This window comes from Buceros rhinoceros, unplaced genomic scaffold (genome assembly GCF_000710305.1).
Source record: "Buceros rhinoceros silvestris isolate BGI_N320 unplaced genomic scaffold, ASM71030v1 scaffold9540, whole genome shotgun sequence".
Taxonomy (NCBI): Eukaryota; Metazoa; Chordata; class Aves; order Bucerotiformes; family Bucerotidae; genus Buceros; species Buceros rhinoceros.
Genome location: NW_010390138.1, coordinates 1 through 13,566, shown reverse-complemented (window position 1 = coordinate 13,566; position 13,566 = coordinate 1). Strand labels below are relative to the sequence as shown.

General features: G+C 45.1%; 1 protein-coding gene across 1 annotated transcript; it reads right to left on the bottom strand.

Annotated features, from left to right (window-relative positions):
- Positions 1–1,018: 1,018 nt before the first annotated feature.
- KIF2C (kinesin family member 2C) lies at positions 1,019–12,955 on the bottom strand (the record flags this gene model as incomplete). Its single annotated transcript, XM_010136646.1, has 15 exons — positions 1,019–1,095; positions 2,433–2,559; positions 2,903–3,016; positions 3,093–3,195; positions 4,738–4,805; positions 5,287–5,397; positions 5,833–6,037; positions 7,492–7,634; positions 7,870–7,961; positions 9,105–9,168; positions 10,708–10,798; positions 11,056–11,218; positions 11,299–11,353; positions 12,510–12,605; positions 12,855–12,955. Coding segments are annotated over 15 exons (1,610 nt in total), but the record flags the coding sequence as incomplete, so codon positions are not given.
- Between the last annotated feature and the right edge of the window lie 611 nt (positions 12,956–13,566).

Below are 13,566 nucleotides of genomic sequence, written 5' to 3'. Positions count from 1 at the left end.
GAGACAAACCCCAGACTGAGCTGAACAAACAGGAAGCGAGAGGGCAGCAGCCCCTGCCTCCCATCTGTCCTCCCCCACCCTGCCCCTCTGCCTGCTCCTGCCCAGAGGACCACTTGTCTGGGGCCACACTGCACCTGAACCAGGGGCCAGCTTTGCACTTCCACCCTCAAATACAGAGATTCTGGTGGGCTACTGAATGTGTGTATTTTATGTGGCAGGTTAGCCATGGAAATACATGGAAATATGTGAAGATACATGAACCAACATCCTGGGGCTATCTGCGAAGCCCAGGTAAAGTCCAGTGGTAAATGGGAGTCTCTGAGATAAGCTGAGCTTTGCTCAGGTGTGGGATAGGCACCCTCTAAACCAGTTTGCCCCCTTGCTAGGCAAGTTCTACCCAGCAGGATCTCAAATTTCAGAGACAAAATGTATTTTGAGTAATTTTCCTGTAATCATTACAAGTGTAAAGACTTTAAAAAGAAAGTTCATCCAAGAAATCAGCCTACATCTACAACACCTGCCAGTCTTCAGGGGCTGTTAGACCTCACCAAAATCAGCAAGAAATATATAAGATAGAAGATACTTTAATCCAGGAACATTTATTTAATCAAACTTAAAATACTGATGATTTTTTTACAGTTACATATAGTCCATCTTCTTCCTAGAAATGCCAGTCTGGGAGTGTCTCAAACACATCCAGAAACATTTATACACTACAAAGTTTATGCCTGTATGTAGTTCTGTCACAGACCACCACTGTGACTAGCCAAGAGCCGGATGCTAGCACATCTATAGGCCCACAGGCCCCCTCCCCAAGCCTCCCTGGGGGTGTTTCTAGCACTGCTGACTACCCCGATACCAGGCCGTGAAGAGAGGGAGGCTGCCACATTCACTGCCCTCAGATACACACGACCCACAGACAGACATTCTACCCCATTTAAAACAGGAGTTACACAAACCACCACCAAACATGCAAGACATCCAGAAGACTGCTCGTGATCCAGGTCTGACATATTCACTAAGGCCTCTGCTGGCTCCTCTGCTTGCTGGCTTGTTCTTCCAGCTGCACGGCAGCCTCCCGGGCATCCCGCAATTCTGAAAGGAGAACAGTGACAGGGTGACTGACCCGGAAGCTGCGCTCCCCAGCTCAGCTGTCCCCTCAGCAGCTCAGCAGGACTCTGCCAGGGCCACAGAGGGAAGTGAAGTGGGCAAGGACAACACCACGTCCTGCCTGGCTGCACAGAGCTCTTCAGCTGTATTTGTTCATTTCTATTTCATCCACGGTTTCAAGCCTCCAGTTCACATCTCAAACTAGATGCCACTAATCCAACCATCCCAGAGGGCCAGATTTCCCTGGCCTATAAGGCAGGGAGGGGACCAGGGCTTTTATTCTTGTTACCTTGTCACCGCTCCCCATGGTAAATGGGGGATACAGCTATTGGGCTGCCTTTGAGATGGGAGGACAGCCAGGGCTCTTTAAGAAAAAAGTCACTGCTTCAGGTTAACAGTTCACTTTGATGTCACAATTTCCAGCCTCATTTGAAAAACCAAAGCCCTCACAGCCCTGTTTGAGGCAACAGCTATGCCAGCTGCAATGGCTGAAGTGGCAAACAAAGCCCATGTTACTGCAACAATGGCAGAAAAGTAGCAGGGACCAGCACAGCTTCCCCTGCCCTAGTCAGGCAGCCTGTGTACCTGGCCCTCTGTCACCATGTGTCAGCCAAGCTCATGCAGCTGCTGCACTGCCTTCTCTACTGCTTCAAGCAGCACAGTCCCAACGACGCAGGCAGTGCCCAGGGAACAGGCAGCTGACATCCTCCTGCACAGAGCTGGCAAGTCTCCAAACTGGGGCACAACTGACCAGCTGGAGGGATTTTGGCAAAGACATGCCAGTCACAGATGCTGGCAGGCACCTGTTACAAGTGGATGGGTGTGAAGGCCTGACAGCCATGAAAACAGGAGTGGAGACAGGGGGCATACCCCTGTGAATCCCTACAACATGGTGCTGCGACCTATTTCTCAGAGTTTTTTGGCCATGGCAAAAGGTAAACTATATACCCAAGCAGCCAAACAGACTACAGCCCATCTGCTTTTGTGGGTATTGTGTTCTGGTCAAGGGAAGGCGATTTTGTATGGCAGGGCAAAGAAGTTACTAGCCAGAATTTTACTTTGGAGAGTGCAGACAGTAGGTTTCAGATCTGTCTGTTGCTGTGATCAGAGGAACGAGATCTGAACCATAAGCTATGCAGAGGGAGCAGGTGCTCAAGCCCCCCACAGGTACCTGTTTCCTCAGTCTCCATCTGTGCTGATCTGAACCATAAGCTATGCAGAGGGAGCAGTTGCTCAAGCCCCCACAGGTGTACTGGTGTTCATTTCAGGTCTTTGGAAAAAGATGAGTGATAGTGCTAGTCAGAGACAGGCATTAACAATACCTCCAACATAAAGCAAGCCCTTTTCTACGACGTGCTTAACTCTGCTCACAAAGGTCTCGAAATCATTGTCTTGTTGCTTTGCAATTCCCAAGAAGTCGTCCAATGCCAAGAGTTCAGTTGTCATTTTCTGTATTTAGAAGGATAACAGTGATGAGAAATTGCCTTTCTGGAAATCCAGGTCATTTCTTCAAATCAGGCAGACAGAGCCGAGCTGCTCCAGACCAGTACCAGCCAGTGCTCACTAGCAGCAAGCAGAGAGGGCAGGGGGACCAGCTGGCCACAAGCACTGAAGTACCCCAGTTAACCAGTTGGGCAGGAAGACACAGGAAGAAGTTGTCAGTGAGGAAAAAGAAATATCACTGACAGCATCTTGCGGTCCAGCCCACAGCCTACCCAGCAGCACTTGGCTCAGACAAGGCAAGGTGCCATCACCACATAGAAGGCAGCCTGGGCTGGCCTCTTCCACATACCTGTCTCAGTTCTGTAACCTGTTCTATAAGCTTCTCTCGTTCACTAATTTGAGTCATAGCTTCACACAAGTTGAGCGTGTGGGGAGGGAGATCTTCCTCATCATCATTGCAGAACTGCAAAAACAGCCCAAGTAAGAACAGCAGATTGTTCCCAGCTTTGAGACCTGTTCAGCCCACTGCACACACATACCTCGTATTGAAGACCTGAGCTTTCTCCACTGGTTCCCATTTCCTCAGTCTCCATCTCATTCTGTGCTTCACCACCTCCATTATGAGGGCTGAGCTCTTTCACTCTGCAACAAGATTTGTCACTCAAACTCTTCTTCCAGCAGTTTCTGTGCTACAGCATCACAAAGCAGCTACTGCAATCCATCACTGCTCAGCAAGAAACATTCAACTGCACTTCAAATTGCACATTAACCAACCCGGAACAAGTTCACATGGGCAGAAACTCCAGAGGGCTGTGGGAAGGAATGCTGAGAGCTGTTTGTCTCCATGACCATTCTATTCTAGAGCCTCTGTTGAAGAGACATGTCCAAATACACAATCCTAATTGCCAGCAAAGCCTTTCACAGAAGCCGAATTCCACATCAGTTTGGTCTGTTACGACCAACTAAGGGAACTTAATATGGAAAGAAAAGGAATGAGGTTGACTTTTTTCCCCCCGAGACAGAGTGTACCAGAATAGGTCTATAATAAGGGTGAAAGTCACAGCTGATGACATGGTACTAGAGGTAGATGTCAGACACCAGCTAGGCATTTCATTCCAGTTACTAGTGTCAGCTTCCTATTTCCAGTGAGTTTCAGCCTCATACCCTTTCTTATAGCTCGAACTTGCCTCGTACACTGCCCAACAGGCACAAGTCAAGACTAGAGGCTTACTGAAGCACTAAGTCAGATGTTGCATTTTGTCCTGTACTTTCAGGTGAGCAGTAATGATTGTCCACCAGAAGTAAAAAAATGTAACTTCAATCCAGAACCAAATCTGGGAACTTGTCAAGATACAGTGTTCCTGAGTGCTGACAACAAGAATCACCACACATCTTTCTAGAGAGTGGCATGCTTTCCAGGAAAGAACCAAGCAGCCTTTTGTGAACCAAATGAAGGAAAGCTACCAAACCTGAAATGTGCAAGTGTCATTGCATTAACAGATGACAAAAGTCAGTCTGTCACCTCACCAGAGAGGTGTAAAGGCTTGTAAAGCAGAGACCAAGACTCCCTGCTCTGTCACAGGTTCCAGGTGTTGGCAAGACCCCCAGGGAAACCTGGGGATCAGTCCCTGCAAATCTACCTTGCTCTGCAGGGACCCAAGGTCATTCATGGACACTCAAAACACAATCCCACCATCTGCTTAGAGGCATTTGAATTCTCCAGGTCCTTCAGATTTCAAAGTCTCCAAGGTGCCATGCCCTATTAGTTCATATCAAAGTCCATTGAGACACCAAGCCTTTTGTGCCATCTGTAGGGCCATGTCAGGGATGTTCTTGGCATACCCTTGTAGACAGGACCCAAAGTACTACAAAAAGGACATGGAGGTAAGCATTCAGGACACGCTGCAAAAAGCAGGGCAGTCCGACATCTAGCATGAGACTTCTCCTCTGACAGAAGGAGACACTAGTCATGGTTTTACACAACCTCTATTACATCTCACAAAGAGAACACCCAGGTTAGTTTCATAATACGGCTCTGAGATAATTTGCTCCAAACAAACAATTTCCAAATGGCCATTACAAGGAATAGCAACAAGAGAACTTGAGATTCCAAAGGTCAGAATAAAAGCAGCCAGAACACCACGCGCAGTAAGAGTAGAGTCTCCAGGTCAGAAAGGCCATTACCTGTCAGCGTATCTCAGTGTGTTTAAGGTGTACTCACAGGAACTCATGCCTGGGGAAATCATTGCTATCTGCAAACAGAAGAGAAGATCTCAGTGACTCCCTCTTCTGACTTTTGCTCATGTTAATGGTCCTAACGGATCGCACCAGGCAGATGGCACATGTTGGGGCAAAGGGTCAGAGCTCGGTCCATTTTTCTTTATAGCTTCCATGGGACATGCCAGTGGCCCAGTATCCAGGTGTCCACTGGCTTTGTGTGCACCCACTGTGCTGTAGCCTCCACAGGAAGCTAAGCCCTTTGGAGAGCACACCAGGCTCTGCTGTAGATTCGCTGTATCAAAGTGACTTCTGCAGCCCTGCTTCTACTGGGACTGGGCATGGCTCACCAGCTTTTGACCTCAATCACCACGGGTGAGTGAAGGAAGAAACTGTATGACTTTTTTTGCAGAGAACTGAAGCTTTCTGACTTCAGAGTCCCCTCACTCTAGAAAAGCATACAGCTATTCAATTAAATTGCAGAACCCATAAGCAGTATACGGGTCACATACTCACCATACAGGTCCTTGAGTTTGTTCCTATGAAAGAGTCTCTTAGCACCTGGGTCAGCTTGCTTTCCCGGAAAGGGGTGTGGGATTTGTTCTGTCCTAAAGCTCGGATGCATTCCTAAGGAAAGAACAAGTCTAACGAATGCAGCATCTGCATCTCTTCTCAAACAGTTCTGCAACCTATCAACCACCATTGGCTGGTAAACCCAGCAGGCTGGAGAATGGTCATCCTTATTGCTCAAAGTGCTTCACAGGCTTTTAAATTGACCCCAGGTATTTCACTGTCACAGGAGAGCTGACATATCCATCATATATGTAATGACTGATGCCTGAAATGGCTGTTCCAGTGTCTGGCCCAAGAAGACCACACTGCTTTTCTAGAAACATTCTAGGTGGAAGTATACACCATTTTTTGGGGTCATTAACATACTAAACTAGGATCTTTTGGGCTATTCTTTTCCCTTGCACTGGAAAGAAACAGAACAGCTCACCCCAGAGCTGAACAGAATCCCTGTGTCAATTAGCACTGTTTGCTTCCCAAGCTATAGCTCACCTTCAAAGCCAGCAAGCTCTTATTGATTTCTGCACCTTCCACTCGTGTCTGCCGATCAGCACCACACATGTCTGCACCTCTCTCATTTCCTGCCAGATCCACCAAGGAAAATTTGCCCAGCAGTTTCCGTCCCTGGCGCAGTATGATTTGGAAGCAGGCATGTGACCGGGAAGAGCTAGCATTTGCAAAAGACTGCCCAGATGTCCTGCAGCAAAGACGCAAACAAGTGTTAGAACTGCTGTCACAGAAGATGCAACAGGTCCCGACAGCACTAGGCAAGACCTGCAGCCATTCAATTAAGTTGTTTAACCTCTCAGGTTTTATCCCACACATTAATACTTCAAGTGTGCATGGAATTATCGAATTACCTCTGATCCAGGAGTGCAGAAGGACTGCTGAGAGCCTGCACACCAGTTGCAGAGATTTAAGGCTATTTAAGCTGCCTGGCTCAACTCAGCCAGCCTGCACTGGAATGCCTTCCTGACTGCTAATGCCTGCATGCATTTGGAGCTGGAAGACATACCTTCAGCACTGTATCTCCCTGCCTCAGAGCAGGCCACATGTCATTTTCCTAATGCATCTGCCATTATGCAGTAAGCTCAGCCAAGCTCCCCACTAAATGGCATTAGCTGTGCTAGCACATTACAGTCATGGTAAATCCCTGTCTCCAGCCAAGCTGGCTTGGCACTTAACCTCTGCTGTGCAACTGCACCTGCCCCACCATCACAGGACACAGACTGGAGTCTTATAAGTTACCATAAACCTCCCTGTGACCTTTACTGTCATTTATTCCCTGAGAAAGCTGGCAGGTTCACTGTCCCACCTGTGTCCCTGCTGCTGGAGGAAAGGGAGAGAGGTTGTCTTGAAGTGAGGCAGGAATCTGAAACGTTAAGCAGTTCTCAGCTGAACTGTCAGCCAAAAAACACGCACAGCCAAGTGCTGAACAAGCTTTCAGGATGTGCGCATCTGCACACACGGTGTAAAGCAGAAGCCAACGAGTTTTCATTTGCCTTGTAATGTTTCCATAGCAGCTGCAGCTTAACTGAGACAGATAAGACTTGGTAATACCAATTTTTAGCTCCTGATTAAAGACACCAGTAAGATGGTAGAGCTGTCTCAAACACAGCCTTCCTGCCAGGATAAGCCAAGCCTACAGCCGTCCCTTGACACCTGCTCTCAAGGACTCTACAGACAAGAACCCTGAATGATTTGCAGCCCTTCTGTTGCTTCTATTAAGCCAAAGCATTTTTGCAACTGTAGGTTGGTGCCAGCTGCTCTGTGATCTTACAAACCCACAGAGAGCTTGTGCTCCTGTAAATTAGCTGATTCTTCTAGGAACAGCTAGACTGCTCATTTTAGCTGTGGCACCAGGGCAGCCATCTCCTCATGTGAATAATTTTTCTCTTCTTGGAGTTACATGAGGACATATGAACCATGACTCTGACCTCCTCTATGGAAGGCAGGCTAAACCCATCCCTGCTAAGCCTTTATTCTATAACCACCTTCTTGTACACATGAAAAGGTGCTGCTCAGTGCCTGCCTATTAGTGAGAACAACAAGCTTCTACCTAAGTCTCAAAGCACCAGCTACAGACTATTTTTTTATCTAGACACAGAGATACAAGGCATGACTCCTCTTATTGGTTTTAAGGCACCAAACCTGCAGGCACTGCCCATCTTGATCATTCTGATGACATCCTCAGCACAGTCAACTTGTCTTTCTTGGAGACCAATAACCTGGACCTGCTGCTTGCCATCCTCCAGGACTCGAAGCTTTGCCTTCTTATTCAAGAGGTCAAACACCTATTTTTAAGAAAACAAGAATGAGGCAAATCTGAACAAAGTCTCCTTGTAAGTATTTTGTGTTGTCTTTACAGAAAGCTACATAGAAACAGCACCTTTAACATGGCCTTGCAATTCAATTCCAAATCCATCAACAACCATAGACTATATAGAACTATAGAAATAGTTCATTTCACTCAGCTACTTGTGAAACATTCAGCTAAAGATGTCAGGTCAAGATTTAAAAAAGTCTTACCTTTCCATTGTATATTTCAAAGAAAGTCACATAGACTTCCAGGTCCTGATTCCTGTACTTGGGCTGGTTTAGGAGAAGGAATACATCTTGTGCTAATGAGGAAAGGCAGAAGTTTAGTTAACTCGTTTAAAACACATTCTGATCGCTACTTGATCTACTTTCAGATATTGGGCAGCCACAAGGCAGTGTCTAGCAGCTGAATGATGGTCATCCTAAACAAATGCTAGTGAAACAACTAGTGCTGTGCTACCATCCGGAGAACAGTTTCAGCAGCATCCTCATCCAGGGACTGAAAACACAAGGGGATATAGAATTTCCTGCTGCTCATATTGCCTCCAGACAGCAGTCACTTCTGATCTGGGGGAACACTGGGACCTGCCATTGTTCTGGACAGGCCCAGAAGAGTCACGTATTTGTGTTTCAAGCACTTTTTGTTGACAGCCTGGAAAAACATGCATCCTCAAGCACCTGCACTGCTGCTGTTTGGAGACAATATACCATATTAGTTGACCCACTGGCTCTATCCAGTGCAGCTTTTCACAGTTAGGCTTCAGACTTTGAAACTGAGCTGAAAAAGCAAAGATTTTCCCTCAGAGCCAGTCATAACTAATTTTCAGAGACTAGCAAACAGTTGCTCGTTTCAACTGCTTTGCTACACAGACTAGTTTCATAACACACCTTTCTAAAGGGAAGGGAGAGAGGTCAGGGCTCACAGTGCTTTCTAGGCATTGTATCAAGGAGGGGCTTCTAAGCATCTCAGGGAATCTGCAGTCATTTTTTGTGCTAGGTATTTGGCATCTAACACTTACAGGAACAAACATAACATACAGTCATGTGCTTTCCCTGTAACGAGCTCAATATCACAAATGGGTGGGATCGTGTAGCATTCTAGACAGATACTTCCAAACACCATCCTTGATTCGAGACAAAAGCAGAGCAGAAGAATCTGCTCCTAGTTTGCCAGGAACTGCCAAACTAGACATTACATCATCTCTTTGCCTCAAAAGCAAAGAACTTCTGGCAAGTTCATTGTGAATCTAGAAACTTAGAGGCTGGATAGAAAATATTTTGTGAAACTTACGAAAACAAACACACCTCCTGCAAACACACACCACTCATAATTGAAAAAAATACTTGATATATCTTTCACTGGAAATATTTTAAATACCATACAAAACCAGATCATACCTATTTAAGAAAAACTGATTTTTGTATTTAAAGAAGAGCAAACTTACATGCAAAAGCATATATGCCCTTTGAGGCATTCTTTGCTCTCCCAGAGAAGTCTCCACCCATAGTCTGGGAAAGAAAAAGGCCAGAGAGAGGTAAGGTATGGTACAAACAAGTCAGGCTGCCTGATTTTAGTCTCAAGTGCATCCCTGGAAGTTACCATATATACATGCTTCAATGTCAGTGAGATGATTAGAACACAACTCAGGATTAAATTAGTTTACTGCTTCCCTATCAGTTCCAAAAGATCTGGACTATGCAAAACAACCGCTGAATGCCTGTAAGCTCTGTAGTGCCGAGTCAAAGCAGTTGTTCCTTCAAGGGGAAATGCATGGCCTTGACAGAGCAACCGAAATAGCCTCTGGTCAACAGAAACACAGCCTCGTTTTTCAGGATGTCAGCTGCATAACATTTTCACTGCTACTTGCAAAAGCTCACATGTGGTATCAAAACATAAGCTCCTAAAGCAGACAATATCTTCAACTCCTTTGACCAAGGTTCCTTTAATCCCAACAACATTCTCAGTTGGTTAGCACCTGGTGACTTGCTCTACCACTTTTACATGAAACAGAGTCAATTATTTAAGACAACTCAAAGCATGACACGTTCTCAACCTACCACAGTTTGACATGCAGCCCTCCAGTCTCAAGGTTCAGCTATTGTCCTAGCACTAGCTCTCTGCCCAAGAACCAGGAAGGGAAGGTCATTTCATTGCCTATGATTTCAGTGCCTCACAGCTGTATTCCTGGAACTGTGCTCACATGAGCATGTTTGCCCATGCCAGTGCAATGGAGGCAGCCTGTGTCCAAGCTTCTGTAAACTTCCTTCTGGATTACTGGAGGAGATCTACAGCTCACTACATCGCACTATGTGAGAGCCTAAAAGCTCCCTCTAACACGACGATGACAGCAACTCAAACTGGCAGGCTAGCCTAGCCCAGTCCAGATCACTGTGGTTTGAGATAAAGGCTTCTTGCAGAATGAGACAGCAGATTTCACTCCACTATCATGCTGTGAGGGAGACATTTCCCACTTCCCTTCCCTGTAGTTTCCAGAAGAAAGTTAAGACACCACAGTTGAAAATTTAGAGCGGATCAACTCTGAGACAGAACACACAATCTTCAAGTCTCTTGAAACCTGGTAGACTTGAAGGAATGGTAAAAAGAGAACACACCAATTTGCCCACTTCACACGATACCAGATCACTTAAATGTTTGTGTGTTATGGCTTATTCACATGTAATCTAAAAACCTCTGGAACACCTCCAAGCTCAAAACAGTACCGACAATAGCCTTCGTCTCAGCTGTAGGCTAATAGTCCCACTTTGCTCACTGGAGTTAGGCTGTGACAGCTGTTCAAGGCAAGGAATAGCCATGACTAACACTAACATGTCAGGACACCCCGAGTCTTTTAAAGACAGCTACGGGGGGATTTTAGTACAATTTTCCTCATCATCTCAAAGGAAACCCACTAATATATAAAACTACACAACTGACAAAGTATTAGCTTTAAAACAATAAAACCAAGATCCAAACTCTTTGTATGATCCTACTCATTATCAAGAAGCTTTAAAAAACTACAATATTTGATACCTTGGCGAAAAACTTACATGTGTCTTGCCACTGCCTGTCTGGCCATAGGCAAAGCATGTCGCCATCCCACCCTCAAAGATGGTCTCTACAAGAGGTCTAGCTGTGAACCTGGATATTCAGAAGGTAAAACACAGTTAAGGCAAGTATTTCACACCCTGCTTCATCAGTTTTCCTTAAAAAAAGCAAATAAAAGCAAATCCTTAGGAAATCAGCACGGCCATACCAAAAATAAGCTCAAGACTTTTCAGACCTTTAGTCTCCTCTGAAAAGGATCTCAGGCAGCAGTTTCTTTAATCCAGGACACCACCTAGCCATAGCTCCACACTGTTGTTGAGCAAGCAGTTCCCATGAGAAGAAAGCATTACCTGTACACCATCTCATTCGAAGCAGATTCGTCAAATGAAAAGTCAAATCTAAATGCCTGGGTTTCAATGTATTTTGTTAGGTCCACTTTCTGCTTCGGCTCATGCACCAGCAGGACACACTTGCTTGGAACAGTAATCACATCACATTCCTTTCTTCCGAGTTCTGTTGACAGAAAAGACCCTCAGTTTTAAGAATAAGCAATGTAAAGCTGCTGCAAGACAGAGCTTTGTCAGTACACTTGCCTTGTTTATTGAGAGGGCGCTTCCTCACGCAGACACAAATTCTGTGTTGTTCTATCTAAAAGAAAAAAATGTAGTAATTATTTCCCAATTACACCAACACCTACTTAGTATTATGGAGAGAAAGATCCAGTGATCCCTCACATCTACTTTTCTATATGCTGATCAAAGGTGCCTCACGCAGGGATGCAACTCTTAGAAGTCCATTCAGTGCAAAAGAAACACTACAGCTGACCTTTACGTAGCGTGCTCCAGCACGTCAGGTGGAAATGCTGCTATGCTATACAACTGCCCCAAATATTCTGTATCACAATTGGTAAGAATTTCAGTCCTCAGCCAGCTTTCCAGCTAAATCTGTGATAAATACCACAGCTACAGTCAAATTCAGGAAAATTATTTTTATTTATCCCCGAGGTATTCTTTAACCTGGAGTTCTTTACTGATGCAGAGAGTTTAGCTATTTGTGCAGCACAGCTACATACAAGTTGAGTTTGGGAAGCGCATATCCCACTGGTGAGGCAGAAAGCAGAAGATGACAAACTCTGTCGTGCTGTGATGTGCACACAAACAGCTGGTTCTCAGCCCCGTAGGGCACAGGCACACAAGCCACCCAATGTCTTAAGCTACTCCACACCTACTTTGTTTGAATTTAAATGCGGACATTTTCCAGTGACCATAACAAGGCTCCTGCTAGACAAGGACTCTTTAGTCTCAGGTATTAAACAAAGCTACCTCTGTAATTGCTGAAGATACCAGCTGAGCTTGTTTTGGTTTTAGTTTTTGACCTCTACTTTTGCTCCCCTACATTTTGACCTGGTTTAAAATTACTAAGTGACGTACATACAGAAACACTTTGTTATAGGGCAATAGTCCACTTAATTATACCTAGAACAAGCTAAGCTACTATGTAATAGGCTCTGCCGTTTACAAGCTCTGAAAAATATTGACATTACCACACAAATCATTGCAAGACAATTGTTGAAGTGCAAGCTCTTCACTAGCAACATCAGCAAAGTAACGCAAGGCAGCTTAGCCCTAAACAGGGCAGGTAAGTGACCTCAAGATACATACCACCAGGTGCCTCAAGACCACAGTATGCTCAGAGGATTCCCAGGGTACAGTGAGGCACTAAATTGCTCATACCCTGAGGTCTGCAGTACAAAACAAAGAGGCCTGTCTACAGGCTGCAGTTAGTAGCCTCAGTATTTACTTACTGGGTCAGTTATAGATATTGGCTGGTATTCTAAAGTTGCTCTGAATTCCTTGATCATCTGTGCAAACTCCCAGTTTGGACAGCTGCTGTCAAACTCCTGCATGAAAAACAACACAGATCCAAAGGTAATTAACCTGCAACAGCAAAAAAGCCCCAGAGACACTAAACAATGAGGTGTACACAACTAGAAATATTTCACAAGATTCAGAACTTTCCAACACTACAATCAGCCCAGCCTTATGAACAGCTTCATAGAACAAAGCCTGTCCAAACTGTTTAATTTCAACTATTGTGATACACTGTCCTTTCGCTTTTCCCTTTACTCGTGTCTTGTAGAGTACTCCACCTGTGCATGTTTCATCCTGCTTTCACTAATTTGAGCTCTCCTTTCTTCTCTCTTGTTTTTCATTTTCTCCATCCCTTCCACAATGTTAGATCTTCTCCGAACTAGATAAAATAAAAACAGTTCCTTGGATTAAATTTTCATAGTAGGTTTTAAGCACAATACAAGTATCTCACTGTTTCCAGGTTACTGACAGGCTAACTTGTACAGGAAATAATTATCTTCAGATGGATGGTCATTAATTTGGCAGGACTTCCTTCCCAAACCATATCTACCTATCAGAGAAACTGCCTGGTAAGTCACACTACCACTCCAAAGTAAAGGCAGCGTTTCTGAGGCAGTACCACTATAAACAGAATTACACATTGGTAATAAAAATCCTCAAGATAGTCAGTATAACTGCCAAGGCCACCTTTTCAAAGCTTTAGCCTTGGTGTATACAAAGCAGCAATCACATGATGATGCATTGCTGACTGGTGAGCCAGTTCCTACCCACTGCTCCCTGCTACCTGGGCACGCTGAAGAGTTTCTCTCAGCAGCAGGCAAATGGTCCCCTCTCTTTCCATTTCCATTTGTCAGTGAAGGTGGTAGAGGACAGCTCATCCTGCTACTCCTGGTTTGGACAGCTGCAGAAAGAACCCAGACCAAACCCAATAATTAGATCACAAGGAGCAAGAATAATTTCCTGATTTGTAAAACCTCCCAGACAGCAGGC